Source organism: Poecile atricapillus, chromosome 2 (genome assembly GCF_030490865.1).
Source record: "Poecile atricapillus isolate bPoeAtr1 chromosome 2, bPoeAtr1.hap1, whole genome shotgun sequence".
Taxonomy (NCBI): Eukaryota; Metazoa; Chordata; class Aves; order Passeriformes; family Paridae; genus Poecile; species Poecile atricapillus.
The window spans coordinates 96,595,650-96,610,345 of record NC_081250.1 but is presented as its reverse complement, the minus strand read 5'-3'; the positions used below and the strand labels follow the sequence as shown (position 1 = coordinate 96,610,345).

The 14,696-nt window shown below is 33.6% G+C and overlaps 1 protein-coding gene across 2 annotated transcripts in view; it reads right to left on the bottom strand.

Moving 5' to 3' along the window:
• Positions 1 to 10,127: 10,127 nt before the first annotated feature.
• The window catches only part of NETO1 (neuropilin and tolloid like 1), a 60,429-nt gene continuing 55,860 nt past the window's right edge, over positions 10,128 to 14,696 (bottom strand). For both annotated transcript variants that reach the window (XM_058833627.1, XM_058833626.1), the window contains 3 exons: positions 14,243 to 14,356; positions 11,418 to 11,976; positions 10,128 to 10,267 (listed from right to left, as the gene is read on the bottom strand). In XM_058833627.1, coding sequence (XP_058689610.1) covers positions 10,207 to 10,267; positions 11,418 to 11,976; positions 14,243 to 14,356 — 734 coding nt within the window. In that variant the 3' untranslated portion in view covers positions 10,128 to 10,206. The remainder of the gene's footprint in view (positions 10,268 to 11,417; positions 11,977 to 14,242; positions 14,357 to 14,696) is intronic.

Sequence of the window (14,696 nt, the reverse complement as noted above, 5' to 3'; positions counted from 1 at the left end):
ACCTGGGAGATATGCATACTAAGTGATGGAAAGCACGCCACATTAGAAAATTGATTGCATATGCCAGCATATGCACCACATTTAAAAAAATTAGTCTGTATTAAACTCCACAATGTGCATGACTTGGAGTGGGGAGAGATTCATGACTTTTATTTCTGCAGATTTTTTAATCTAGAATGCATTTCCTGCTGAAACCAACAAAGGCAAAATGCTGTAATATTCTCATTTCATGTTTATTGGATTTATGAATTTTATAAAACTTCAATAATAATCTTGGGGAAGGCTTGCATAATCATCATCCTTACATGTTATGATTGAAAGCCTGTATCAGCATTGAATTCTTCCCAAACAATACATTACCCAAGCAGTAGATGTAGAGATAAGCATTACTATTATCATGAAAGAAAAACGTCTGGTTTATGCTTTTGTTCTCCCTTTCTCCTTCACAATGTTTGCTACTTTTATAGAAATCAGCATATGAAAAAGGACAAAGGAAAGCTCCTTAGAGGGGACTCTCTACTGGCTTTTCTCTAAAAGGTCCTTTTTCTAGGGTTCTGTGGATTTTGTCCTTGAATGTGACATTATAATACATTATTGTATTTTGCCCCATTTTTCAAACAATGCTCTATGATTACAATCCTGACTAGATGCCACAGTTATGCAATGTTTTGCTAGGGTCAACAGGAGTCCCATATTGTAGTTCCTGTGATCTATATAGGATCTATATATGATCCATAAAATAAGTGAAGTAGTTGGAAGTAGTCGAAGTGTTGGAATTGTCTTTCTAATACCTTTAAAAGCATTTAAAAATGTGGAGAGTCCATAAGTCTTACAAGCAGATGAAGACAACTTAACTGTGTTTAAGTGTTAGCAGATGATGCCTGATCCAGGTCTAAAAACAGTCTCCATAAACTCATTAGAGGATTTTCAAATGATCCAACAGGAAGAGAAGTGGCTCCAAACTGTATTACGCTGTACATTAATTTTAGGCACAATTGTACAATTATTTATTTACTTACCACTGCTGGGATTTTGCATGAATTTTTTTTTCCTTATCATCCTCCTTTGATTTTCACTTTCTCCTGACTATGCTTTGAAATTGAAGAGAAGGACTGTTTTCACAGAAAAAATACAGCCTGACAAATTGAAATGTTAGAGAGTTTTTTCACTTAGCAGTAGAAGGCACCACGTGGCTGTTGTACTCAGATTGTTCTTCTCATTGAGAAAAATGGATTAGTAATCTTCAGATGAAAAATTTTTCTTCTTTCTTCTGACATAGCTGGTATTCAGCACTGACAAAAGTCAGCTTCAAACTGGATAGCAGATCCTGAGAGGCTGGAGAGCTTTGAAATGTTAATAAATGTCAAGGGGTAAGGTAAGATAACAAAATTTAAATCTTCAGAACTTCATGCTCAAGCTAAATGTCATTTGAGCCATGGTGTAAAATAAGAAATCTTTGATAGGTGTTTATCACCAAACAGGTCGTAGAATCCAGACAGAGTGATTGAAATATTTTAAATTAAATTAGCTATCCTCTAATTTCTACTTTAATAAGTAAAGACAAATAAATGGCAATGCAGATATACTGTTAGGGGTTAACTGAAGCAAATTTTTCATCACCCACTAGCTTCTGTTTTCACCATCATAGCTGGGGACTACTAATAGTGCAAAAAAAATGACAAGAGCTCTGTCACAAGGAGCCTTCTGAATTATCAGCTCATTTAGTGTCACCAGCAACAGAGGTTGCTGAGCCTCAGAGGCTGGATGACAAGATTCTTATTCAGGAACTCTAAGAGAGAAACTTCTTATTTATTTAATTGGTTATTATGCCCTTGGTATGTCACATCTTTAAATCATATGCCTTACAGTAAGGATACCAAAGGGGCTAAGATTTTGCAAAATTTCAAGGTGTATTTACTAGGCTCAGAATCACACACCATGCTTCTAAACACTTTCACTACCACAATCTACTTCTGCTCCTTCTTAAATATTACATTTTATACCTCCCATTTAAATGGATTGCTCATCAATATGCACAGATTCTACAGATAGGAGACTGTAGAAAATCTGTTTAATTGTCAGACAGAAGAACAACTCATTTTCTCAAAGCATTAAAAAAGTTTCTAAATGTGCCCTTTCTTTTCTCCATATATTCCAAACAGATGTGTGTTTAAAACTTCATGCTATATAGAGTTTATGTCCCTGTTGATATTTCCATAAAAGTTTTTGCCTGTTGAGATTTCTCTTCTGATCAAATCCGGTTGAATAATAAAATCTTAGAGAACTAAAATTGTGCAGAACTTTCTAGAGTAATTTCCTATTTTTATTTTTATGTTTCTCTAATCTAATAATTTTCTAGCAGCACATTGTGGTCCAGATAAACTCTAATGACATTTCATAGACTTTTTATAAAGCTGTATACTATATGCCAGCACAGGAAATATTTTTTTCTTTTGGAGTCCCCATAAATTACTAAATTACAAAAGAGATGCTAATCTGATAGACATATAAAGACTACAAAGTTTGCATCACAAAAGGCAGAAGTAAAACTAAGAATTCTAGCTGAATTAATGAAAAAAAAAATCACAGATTTGAAAACTGTAGCATATTTAATAAAAATGCACATAATCTTTGCTGCCTTCTGCTATGAACTCTAAGTTTTCCATGTTAACATCACTCTCTTTTTCAATCATCAAAGAGGTGGTGATATTAACAAATGGAGATGCCATGCTGACATTTCAAAAATGTAAGATTTAAATTATTTCTAGTTAAATAATATTTGTCTAGGTTAGTGTAGACTTTCTACCAAGATACTAACATCTAAGAAGATACTTTATGCCACTAAACTTATTCTCAAATGACAGCACAAGTCTCTGGGCCTGGATCTTGGCCATGCAACTTAGATAACAGTTGAAGAAATTCTTCCTGCAGGCAGAGCTGTAATGTACTGTTTCATTACTAAAGAGGTGCCAGATATGCTCAGAATATCAAACAAAATCACCCCATGAGTGTTTTCTGCACCAAAAGTAGTCAGTAGAATGTGGGAGTGAAAATGTTGGAAAGGAATTAAAAATGTCTTCCATTTGGCAAGGAAAACTTAAAATGCAGAGACTTGTCTCTGAGAATAAAGAAATACAGTAATTCTTTCTGACCGGCAAAAGCAGTTGTGTTTAAAATAAGGGATATCAGCACCTTACAGATATTTAAATGATAAATTTGTAATTTTAAATTAGTATAGAAATAAAAAAATCACTCATATGCCTCATATGCCTCAGCCAGATTTTATCTTATGATAATATGGAATTTATTTTAAAAATGAAGTCTAGGATTGGGTTTGCCCAAGGGTTCAACTGTAACTTCTGAAAATAATATTGTTGCTTTGATCAGTGGAAAAATATGCTTACTTTAGATTTATAGTGTTCTCTTTTATTGTTTTATTTCTCTTTTCAAACTTACATGGATCACCTAAGTATAGAGTATTAATTTTACTTTAAATCACTGATTTTTAGAACAAAGGGAAAGGGTAGAGGACTTGTGTTGAAAACTCCTCTAGCACTAAGAAATGAGAATGAAGCTCTCCTTTCCCAGTATAAATCATAATTTTGGCTTCACTAAAGATGACGAAAGTCATTCACTTTCAACAAACTGTTTTTTCCTAACTGAAAATTTCACTGAACTCAGAAAAAAAAAGCAGGATCTAGGAGGAGGATGTGACTAAAGCATGAATCAAGCACTGCAGTTTTACAAGTAAAATCTCAGATGAAAGGTGTTTTCACTTAGTGATGCAGTTGATCCAACTGAATGGTTTATTTAACCGGATATATTAATCTAGCATCTGTGCAAAAAAAAGCACCTATTTCTTTCACAGTAGCTGCATCAGGTGCCATGGGTATTTTCACATTCAACTAAACTAAATACCAAGTAATTGTTTTCCTGTAAAGCCACCATTTTTTTTAAGTAGCTGAGTGTGTTTATTATGCACCTTTCTGGAGCTCAGGAGGACCGACTGAAGAATGGAAAACTTAAAAGATCTAAATAACCAGATGCTGCAGATTCTGCATGTAGCAGCACAAGGCTATCCTCATAGGCCCAGTAAGTCCTTGTCTGACTATATTTATGCAAGAAGCTTTTAAGTCCTTCCAGAGGTCTAAATATAATTGGTACTCACAGTTGTACCATCCTTCTCCTAGGGATGAAGAAGGCTTGAACAGCTGTTTTCCTTCATCTGAGAGTGAAGAGTTTAAATGACGCTGCACAGTGTTGGTCAGGCCTCTTTGGTAAAGAAATCTAAACAGTCATATTCTTTCCATTTTTTACTGTGGGCTTCTAAATTTGTCTCTCTTCTCCCAGCTAGGATTCATTGTTTGAAGGGGATAACGCCTTCCCTTTTTTCCTGTAGTGACCTTGTTTGGAGATTGTGGATCAGCACAATTCCTTTTCCTGGGAAAAAAACAGATGGAAGCAGCAACACCTGCTTCTTCTGGTAGCTGGTGTTCTTACCTTGCTGATGATAGCTCTGCCACACCATTGGCAGGTGCTTGCCAGGCTGTGCACTGTTTTAATATGTGAAGGAGGCTAGGACAAGGATTTATGCTGTATGGAGATTCATACTAATATAAATACAGCACAGAAGAAAACTTAGAAGTGCTAGTAATGTTTTGACAACGGTGTAAACTGAGAGAAGAAAAACAGTGGATGAACACTGAGGTATGGTTATCACAGGAGCAGTCATGCTAACATATGGAGGCAGACACTCCAGATAATACTGATGCACTGTCATTAAAATGCAGACCCAGCATGCCTAATGAGCCCATCCTCCTGTCCATTCCAGTGCACCTTCACAGCTTTTGCTGTGCTACATAAATTGAGGGTGGTTAGGATATGCTGAGATCTCACGTTTTCATTTCACGTTTATAGGCAAGGTATGATTAAGATGGCTCTAAAGAGACAGATGGGAAAGAGCTTGGTGGGTTCAAGGGTAACAGAAAGGCTGGGAGCGGGTAGGATTTCTGCATTTTCAGTGAATTTTTAAGTGAGATGGGAACAGAACTAAACTCGAACTAAACTCACTCTGGACAGAAATGAAAGGAAGCAAGTGATAAAGATGTAAAGTGATCATCAAAGAGTAAAGAAAAAGAGATGATCCTAAGGTAATGATGAGCAGTGGAGTCATGAATGTAAGACTTCACATCAAGTGCTGAGTCACAAGTGAGGCGATATTTTCAGATCAGATACAGACTTCTATATTCAAAAGAGTTTTGAATGGTGCACTTTTTTCCTTTGTATAAGCCTTAGTACCTCAGCTGTGCTCCCTCAGCTTAAATATCTTTGTGGTATCAGGGAGATTTACACATAAAGTACAAGATACACAAAAAAAAAAAATCCATTTTTTTGTTCTTAAGACAGTGTTCTGTGAAGTATTACTTCTGTCTTTTGGAGCTAGACATGAACAGAATGTTTTTGTTTGGTGGTTAAAGAATTTATCTGTCCTAAATATGTTTGCAAATTTGGGAATAGGTATGAGCAAAAGTCCTTTATATTCTCCTTCTATGTATAATACCTTTCTGTGTTTTTTTCTTTGTCTGATTTTTTTGGAGGGTGTGGGAGGGTGTGGGGGCTAACAATTTCTCCTTAACAAGAAACCTTCCTACTCTCTCTTATTCCCTTACTGGTTACATTGTTGATAAATTCAAGAGAATATCTCCAGCATAAAAATTGAGAAAAATTGAAGGATAAAGTGCTAACATTTATCAGAGCCTTTTTTTTTTTTTTCAAGCTGTCTTTAGAATTGTGAAGACAGAAAAAGTTTAGATGAGGATGATTTACAATATGAACTTCCTGAGATTTTTAAATGATGCTTCAGAGAGTCTTTGACAAATTGTAAAAGCCATATTTCCTGGAGCAGAGAAAAAAGGTTGGGTGTGGCTGTTCAACTGTCATGCAAAAGGAATATGCATAGCATTACATCCAGGAAGGGGGAAAAAAAAACAAACAACAAAACTATAAACAATATTTCAATGCACTATGATAACAAAACCTCATTTTTAAAAGGTATGTAAGAAATGAGCATAATGTGAACATGGCTGTAGATCACACTACTTTAACAGTCACAAAATTATCTAGTAAATATTCTTAGTTTTAGTTTAAGGCAAACATGAGGTAAAATGCGTGAAGCTAGGACTAGCAGCTCAGCTAAGCTACAGTAATTTACTGTCATGCAATATTAACGCATACAGCTGTGTTAATTTAGTCCAAATTTTCTTTCCATAGAACTGAAAGCTTGTTTGAACTTCCTTCTGGCTTTAAACAAGTGGATTCATAAAAATGAAAAATATTAATAGGAAAGGAAAACTGTTTACTTCCAGCAATAGCACTTTTTAATATTTTGAGTTTCATAGATCACATTAAGATATCCTACTATTGTCTGATATGAAGTAAATATTATCTTTACTGTTTGTGGTATGGTGGATTAGGCTATTATTCACACTGACTATACAAAGAATTTAATAATTATTTTTAAATACAATTAAATATTTTAATTATAGAATTTTATCTGTGTTTGATTTCAGTTTTGTTTATATTTTTAATATAAACAAAATAATTTTTGTTTATATAATTTTTGACTCTGTTACCCCATTATACATGTATTTTGTACTTACAATATTCTTAGTTTAAGGGTATACCTAGCTATTAGAGAATAAGTTTCCAAAGGAGTTTCCAGGATCAAGTATTACCATTCTCACTTTGCTTGACTTGTTCTGTTTACACAGCATTTTATGTTTCCCCCTCCTTTTTCTGTGGTACAATTAGATATTTTTAAAAGAAAGCAAGGATGCACATGCCATTGCATGTAATTTTTAATATCCATGTCTTCTCCAGTTCAGTTCTTTCAGTTTACACTTCACTGGAAAAATCTTGAAATTAATTTTATTGTTTACTTGTCTAGGAGGGACTAGACAAACTCTGTGTTACAGTGGGGTTTAGGCACTTAAATATAAATATACAACAATTTTTAAAAAAAAAATTCAGCATTTTTCCATGAGAACAATATAATTAATTCAAAGCTAAATTAATATTTAGATTTCTCCTTATATATTTATTTATACACTGCCTCCAATAGTAAATATTTATAAATATACATGCAAGTGTCTGCATGTATATGCATTTTTTTTAGCAAGTCTTTAGTTCTTCCTTTATTTTATAATGGATGCATGGGTGCATCCATTTTAAACATGGATGTGGCAAATATGTTAACATAATGTACTTAAAAAAAAGGATGATGAGCTAGGACTTGGAAAGGTTAAGGAAAAAAAACAGTGATAAATCTTATGAACTTGTGAAGAGCTAGTGATCTGGAAATGAACTATTAGTGCATGCTGCAAAGCAATGTAACTGAGGGATGACTCAATGACCCTCAATGACTACAGAGGACAAAGGACTGTTTTTGCAACTAATATGTGAAAACAAACAAATTATTCAAGCTAAAAAAAAATAGTTGTAAAATACATTGCAAATATAAAAGCAGTCAAATACCTGAAACCCTTCTTCTCATGCCACTATTAAGTCACAGCTGTAGAAATCAAGTTTTCTGTATTTCTAATTATACAAGTTATATACTATATATTTAAATAGCTCATATAGATCATCTTATTTTTTGTGTCAGTCTTTTCAGTTTTCTTTTTTTCCCATATAGTTTAGGAAGATAGATGAAATTCTTTACACTTTTTCCAATAAATCTAGCAATATTTTTATACAAAAACACCTAACAACCATGAATGAGGCAAGATGTTTCAGAAGGAGCTAAGATTTGTTTTGGAAAATAGTTTGGAAGATACACTTTAAATAGGTAAGGAAACTATGATTTTATGCATAGTTATTGAGTTCCTAGATGAGGCATCTTTTGACTTTACATAATAGTGGCTCTTCAACTTATAATAATTCCTTAACTACATGACCTCTCAAATTTGATTTTGGTGTTGGTTACTAATACTTACAGCTTGAATTACAAATATAAATTTATTTTGCATAAGGGAACCGTTTATGTCTGTATTTCTGAAGTTGGAACCCAACCATAATATTTGCGTAACTGATAAAAATCGGCTACTCTACTGTACTGAAGCAAACTTCCTAATAATTGCCATGGAAATAAATTAGCTAAGAGTACAGAACAGAATATGTAGATTATCACAAACCTTTAAACTTAAATTAGGTGATCAACCTATTATGAAATACTTTAAATCTTAAAAAAATTAAGGTATTCTGTTCAGTAATTGAGGGATGAGAGACAGTTGATTCTTTGCTATATCTGTGTTTCAAGTTCCTAGAAAACTATGTTTTGAGCTTAATCTCCTGAATTACACAGGATTGGTAAATTAGGTAAAAGAAAACATTGCATTAAACTCAAGGTACGAAATTATTATACATTTTTTTATGTATTTTTATATAAAAGTTACAAGTAGCAAGCATATGACACAGAAATGGAACAGTAACAGCAATAACTGTGAATGCATGCTTTTTACAATGTATCTAATAAAGGGATTTTTGCCAACTCAAATATTCAATAACATACATGCAGATTAATTTCTCAATGTCAAATTCAGTCATATTGCTAGATGCTTATCCAACAAACATTTCTATTGAAGTGATTATGAATGGCTAAATACCTGATTTCAATAAATTGTTCCTGAAATTGGGAATTTTACTTGCAACAAAAAGAAGAGAGAAAAAGAAAAAGAGAAATGACTGATAAGCATAATAACCAAAGTCTTATTGCCTTCTAGTAATTTTACTCAACACTGCTGAATTTTTTCATGATAAGAGAATAGCTGGTCAGAGTCCATAAAACCTCTAGCTGGTGTTTCCAAGGACGATAGTTTCACATTTCATTGTAGCATGTTCAAAATCACCCAGGAGCGCACTATTCTCAAGCAGTCTATATAATGAAAACAATGTACATATAACAAAAGTTCAATGTAAATCTTCTTCCACATATCACACAACATACAAGTAAATAACAGACATAAAACAGATCAACTTAAAGAAAACTATGACTTAAAAAAAAATAAAAATAAAAGGACAGTTTCAGGAACTAATTTCTTCCTCAAGTTTTCAGCAAATCTCCAAATATATTTAATAACTAAGGAGCACTTTGTGGCCAGAAACCAAATTATGAAAGAAATATATTCTTGTGCAATGGGACTATCTTGCTAAGGAGGTAAGATATGTCTAGACTTCTTAAGTTCACATAAAGGCAATTAAATTAAATTGGAAAATTATCTACTCTCTCTTTTAGAGAGCAGAGATAGTTCATTAGATTTTTCCATTCAGTGTTTGCATGACTGCATGAATAGTTGTCTAAAATCAAAACTAATTTAAAATACTCTCTGAGGAAAAAAATGCAGAAGAATATTTACTTAAACTATCTACAGGCAATAAAACCATTAATGGATTATTTCACTATAAAATTGCTTTATACATGTATACACAGAGAAACATATATACACATATCTATATATATACATATATATAGTGTTTATATAAACACATATATATGTGTGTATATATACACATATATAAACTGACAGACTAGCAGCTATCTATAAATCCATTATAAACATCTGAGATTATGTTCATTAACTGCTGATAAAAATTATGCAAAATGAAAAGTCATGCAAAATACTCCAAAAAGTAAGTTTAATTTGAAGACATTAACCTTAGCGATACAGAACCTCTACATTTAAATTTTTCCCCCAACACTTCACAAGATTAGGTGAAAAAAATGAACTGAAAACACATAGTTCCACATCTTTCTGACTTAAATTAAATTGGCAAGTTTTACTATCTATTTCACATGCTGGGGCTCTAACTTTTATTTCCACATATAATAATTAAGAAATAAATAAATGAAATGCAAGAGCCATGCAAAGCACATGATTTTATAATGCAGTTGGAATGAAGATTTTTTTTTTTTTTGCAAGGGGATGACTGTAATTCTGTCAAGAATAAGGAATTAGCAGATTTTGCTTAGTTTGCAGTGCTAAAGTGGTCATTTGGCTTTCAGTTTTTTGAACATTCAAACCCAACTCCATACAAGGTGACAAACAATTTGAGACCTAATATGCATTTTAGCAGTATAACAAATAAAATGGAAAGCAACGGATGGTTCAACTGCTGTACAGGTATGTTTACTTACCTCAGGTTTTTCTCTTAGACCCTAGTTGTGTTGTACTCAGACTCATGTTTGCTTAGAGACCCAATGAGGCAGAACCTGGAATGTTATGTCTATTTCATTCAAAATAATAGTGTTTGCATAGAAAAAAAGAAATATATGCATATAGATACGTAATAAACAGTACATTTTGATAATCTGATTGATATTCATGAAGTAATTTACATAGACATGCAATTGAATTAAAATAACCAAATAAATTTTTTGTTGTTTTAAGAGAAAGAAATGCCTTAATGTGCAAAGGAAATATGGAGGGCATGTAAACACTAACAAGAAATGCATAAATAATGCATGCAAAGGAAAACACAAATATATTTAAGAAGGGTTATGTGTCCTTTTTCAAATAAATTGTTCATGAGTTTTTTGGTTTTCTTTTTCTTTTACTCGTAAACTATTAAATGTTCATATTTATAATGATTCAAAGTGCAAATACAGAAAAAAATAGCTTTGTATTAAAAAATGCTTGATTTTGCTTTTTTATTGATTAGAAAGATTCCCTTTAATTTCATTCTTGTATGTAAATATATAGTTCACTATGTTGTCTCATGTTCTAATCTGTTTATCTATGTTTATTTGACAAACCAAAATTCTGTGATCAACAATGGAACAGATACAGTAAATTTCAGAAATACTGTCATTCATTATATAAAAGGTAATCATTATATAAAAGGTAATGAGGTTCCATGAGGAAAAGGGTTTCATTACCCCAGGACTGTGTTCCTCATTCTTGTGCAGCATATCAAAATGGATATATGTGTCTTTTACTTATTGATGAATTTATTTAGAGATGGTTAGACCAACAATGGATGATATTCAAGGCCACCTCAGTTACAAGGAAACCACATGTATGTGGCTGTTCCAAAAACTAAATTCACACAATCTTTGGTTTTTAAAAATTGTAGCTGTTCTCTGCTGTGTTTATGCATGTGGGTATATGTAAAGCAGTAAAAGAAAAAGAAAGAAGGAAAGTAGAAAGGTAAAATGGAGATACAGGATCCTTCAGGAGAGAGGAGAAGAGATGAGAGAGACAGAAAGAGAGGTAATATAACGGCATGTGCTATCAGGAAACAGAAATTTAAACAATAAATGTAGAAGAAAGAAAATATGTCTTTACTGAACAAAGAGTGAATATGTTTGGGCAACCAAGTCCTTACACAATAGTCTTCATCAAAAATCTATTGATACTGACCGCTGAACAGCTTTATCATGTCTGGACAGCCTGTGACTTGTGGTTGGCACCTCTTCAATTTCGTCTATCTCGCACGCATCTGCAGCATCTTGTGAGTAGCTATGCTTCATGACAAGGATATTTCTCCTGTTCATGGGCTGAACAAGTGGTTTTACAGGCTGGGGCTGTATTTCTGTCAAGACAGAAGCATCTCTTGTGCTGAGGTTACTACGGCTGCCCTTAATACTAGACACTTGTGATCCACAGTGATGGTCATGAATGCATTTTGAAGAGGATCTCCGCAGTTTATGATAATTTTCAAAGTCATCTGCAACATCAGCAAGGTCAGCTGTAGTCCCTGTCCCTCTAAGGGTGCATAACTCATAATGAGGAGGCTCAAACACCTCCTGGAACACTGTTTGATCAAAGTCTGTTTTCCTTTGGACAAATTTTTTACGAGGCTGTTTGATCTGTACTATAATAGAGATAACAATGAGGATGATCACAATGCAAGAAGTCACCCCAATTATAGTCCCACTGGTATTGGTAAGTTGGTCCAATAGGTTTGCTTTTCTTTTTTCTATGTGACAGGGAAAAAAAACAAACAAAAAAAAAGCACAACATTAATTGCAGTCCAAGAGTAAGAACAGCTATCATGGGTTCACAGATTAATGCAAGGCTGAGACTAGTCTGAGTTCACTTAATCCATCTCACCAAAGAAAGGAAAAGAGGAAGAAATCAGGTATTTGTGAAAACCAAATAAGCAGCACACAAAGCCTTTGTGTGGCTATTCACTTGGAAACTTATTTATTCGGGTTATATTGCAAGCTTAATTAAATGAAAGGATTATTTAAATTTTTTATAAAAAGCAACCACCATAACAAGCAGATGGCTTCAGTGTCACCTCCAAACTCCACGTGGCTGTTAAAGCCCCCAAGAATTTTACAGATGTTCTCTTCATTATTTTCTCCCTCTTCCAGATAATATATGCAGCTAGGACACTAGGTGCTATGAAAGAACAAGATTTTACAGGATTTAAGGTCCAATATTTGTGAGCTGAGTGGGAATTTTGACAGCATTCAATGAAAAAGCTAAATCAGGACAAAATAGAAAAGTTATTCAAATTTAAACTTCATAAAGAAAAAAAAAACAAATTTTGCAAGTTATTTCCATTTTTTTTATATTAATTATGAAAACTTTTCTAAACAGCCATAAAAATTCAAAAGTGATCATACCTACTACCCTTTACTCAGGAGCCTCTAAGGAGTTAATCAGCAAATTCTGCATTGTGAATAAAGCAGAAAAATGCAGCAAAATAATGAAATAAAACCAGTTTCCCCCTCCTCTTGTGCATCTTTCTCCATGATTTGTTTTCACAAGGCTGCAGACATGAGATGGTGACTGAGCCTTGTAGAAATTCAAGTTGAAAGTGTTTGCATCAGTCTCTCTTAGGCATAGAAAGACAACTGTGGCTAAGTTTCAACACCCAGTTTAGTGTAATTTTTCCTGGGAACCTAAAACATATAAAAGGAATTAACAAAAAGCCTTTGAAATGAAAGTAATTGGCACCAAAACATTAAGATTAATCTCATCGTAATCTCCTAGATACCAAAACTCAAGTCTTCAATAGTTCATTGTCTAACCTTGTAGATTATTCAGTCAGTGTTTCTCTAACTGACTACCACAGACTCTGGAGAAAAAGCAGAATAAGAAAAAGAACACTGCAGCAAACAATGTTTTTGCTGGAATCAGCAAACCTCCTTTTTGTAGTCTGAAAAACAAGAGAGGATAAATGCACAAGAGCTGATAAAAGATACTTGACTAAGGAAAGATGAAAATCATTCTGGAAATTGAAAAGTGGTGAAGGTTTTCTGCTTTCCTCTCTGGTGAAGAACTAGAGAGTGAATAATCATTTCCCAATAGTCTGTTTAGTTTCTTTGAAGAATATTATGCTATGCCATAGTTTAACTGTGTTCTTTTGAAGTATGTTTTCATTTGTGTTTTACCCTATTGCACTGCTTGTCAGGCTTCAGTAGACTTATGGGCTGACTGCTAATCCACCTCATCCTGAATTCTTTTCTTGATTGATTCCTAAATTTGGCATATCCCATGTTTTCAGGAACAAATCTTCAGTAGGGGGGAAACGGGAATACAAAACAGAAGCGAACTGTCTCCCAAGCCTGCAGTGTAAGTTAGTTAAGCTCTTTTTCCCTGAAGACAACACAGATCCTGTTTTGGGGCTGGTTTCTTTGGTTTTTATTTTTAACAGAACCAAAGAAATATTTAGAAACCATTGTCAGCACAAGGGTAGGAACATGACTCCCTGCCTGTGAAATAAATATCACATCTGATTTCCTGTACTTATTCCTTGTACTTCAATTTCACTTGATTATAGGTAGATTTGGCTGCTTTATTACAGTGTTAATTCCACCTTCCTTTTTAAGACTACATGGTCTATTATGGGCGTAGCATGCAGCTAAAAGACACTAAAAGCTACTCATATGTTACTCCACTAGAAAGGTGACTATGGCAAAAGAACCAAAATATTACCTTTAATTATGCTTTAGATTGTACAGAAAACAGAGACCTATTGATCAGAAGAAGCACGTAAACAGACAGCAGGATAAAACCAATGCAATACCAGAGGAAAAAAAATGAAAACACTGAAAATAAAATGCACTGGTAATTTTTTCCTTCCTTCGTTTTTTTTGTTGCTTAATGTATGCTTATCCCAAATTACTCTTCCTGAGCCTTCACTCATTTGATACATACTTAGCAAGAAACTGAGGATAATATGCTATATCTCATGCAGTGCAAATGACAACTTTTTCAATTCTAAATGTTACCTTTGCAGTGGTTTTCATCCCAGGGATACACACAGTTCTGGAGCCCATTGCAGACCAGTGTATTATTTATACACATATTACTGTGGCAAAAGAATGTGTTGGCTTCACAAGGGGCTATAAATGAGAGAAATGATAAATTATATAAAATTAACAAATCATTCAGCTCTTCTCTACAAACATATCTAGGAGTGGACACGTATTCTATAATACATATAATTCTATAATATAGGACAAAGCTATACAACACACTTTCCTTGAGCATATTAAATATTTGACATGAAACATGGAGAACACTCAAGTCACAGACTGTTTATTATTCTGTGGCAAGAGGTTCTTAGTTTCACCTAAAATGACTGAACCTTCCCCTAGCATGACTTTCATGGGTGTAGTGACTTGTCTTCCAAACATTGCTGGGAAGTCACCAATGTGTTACCAACAGTTTACCCAGAAATCC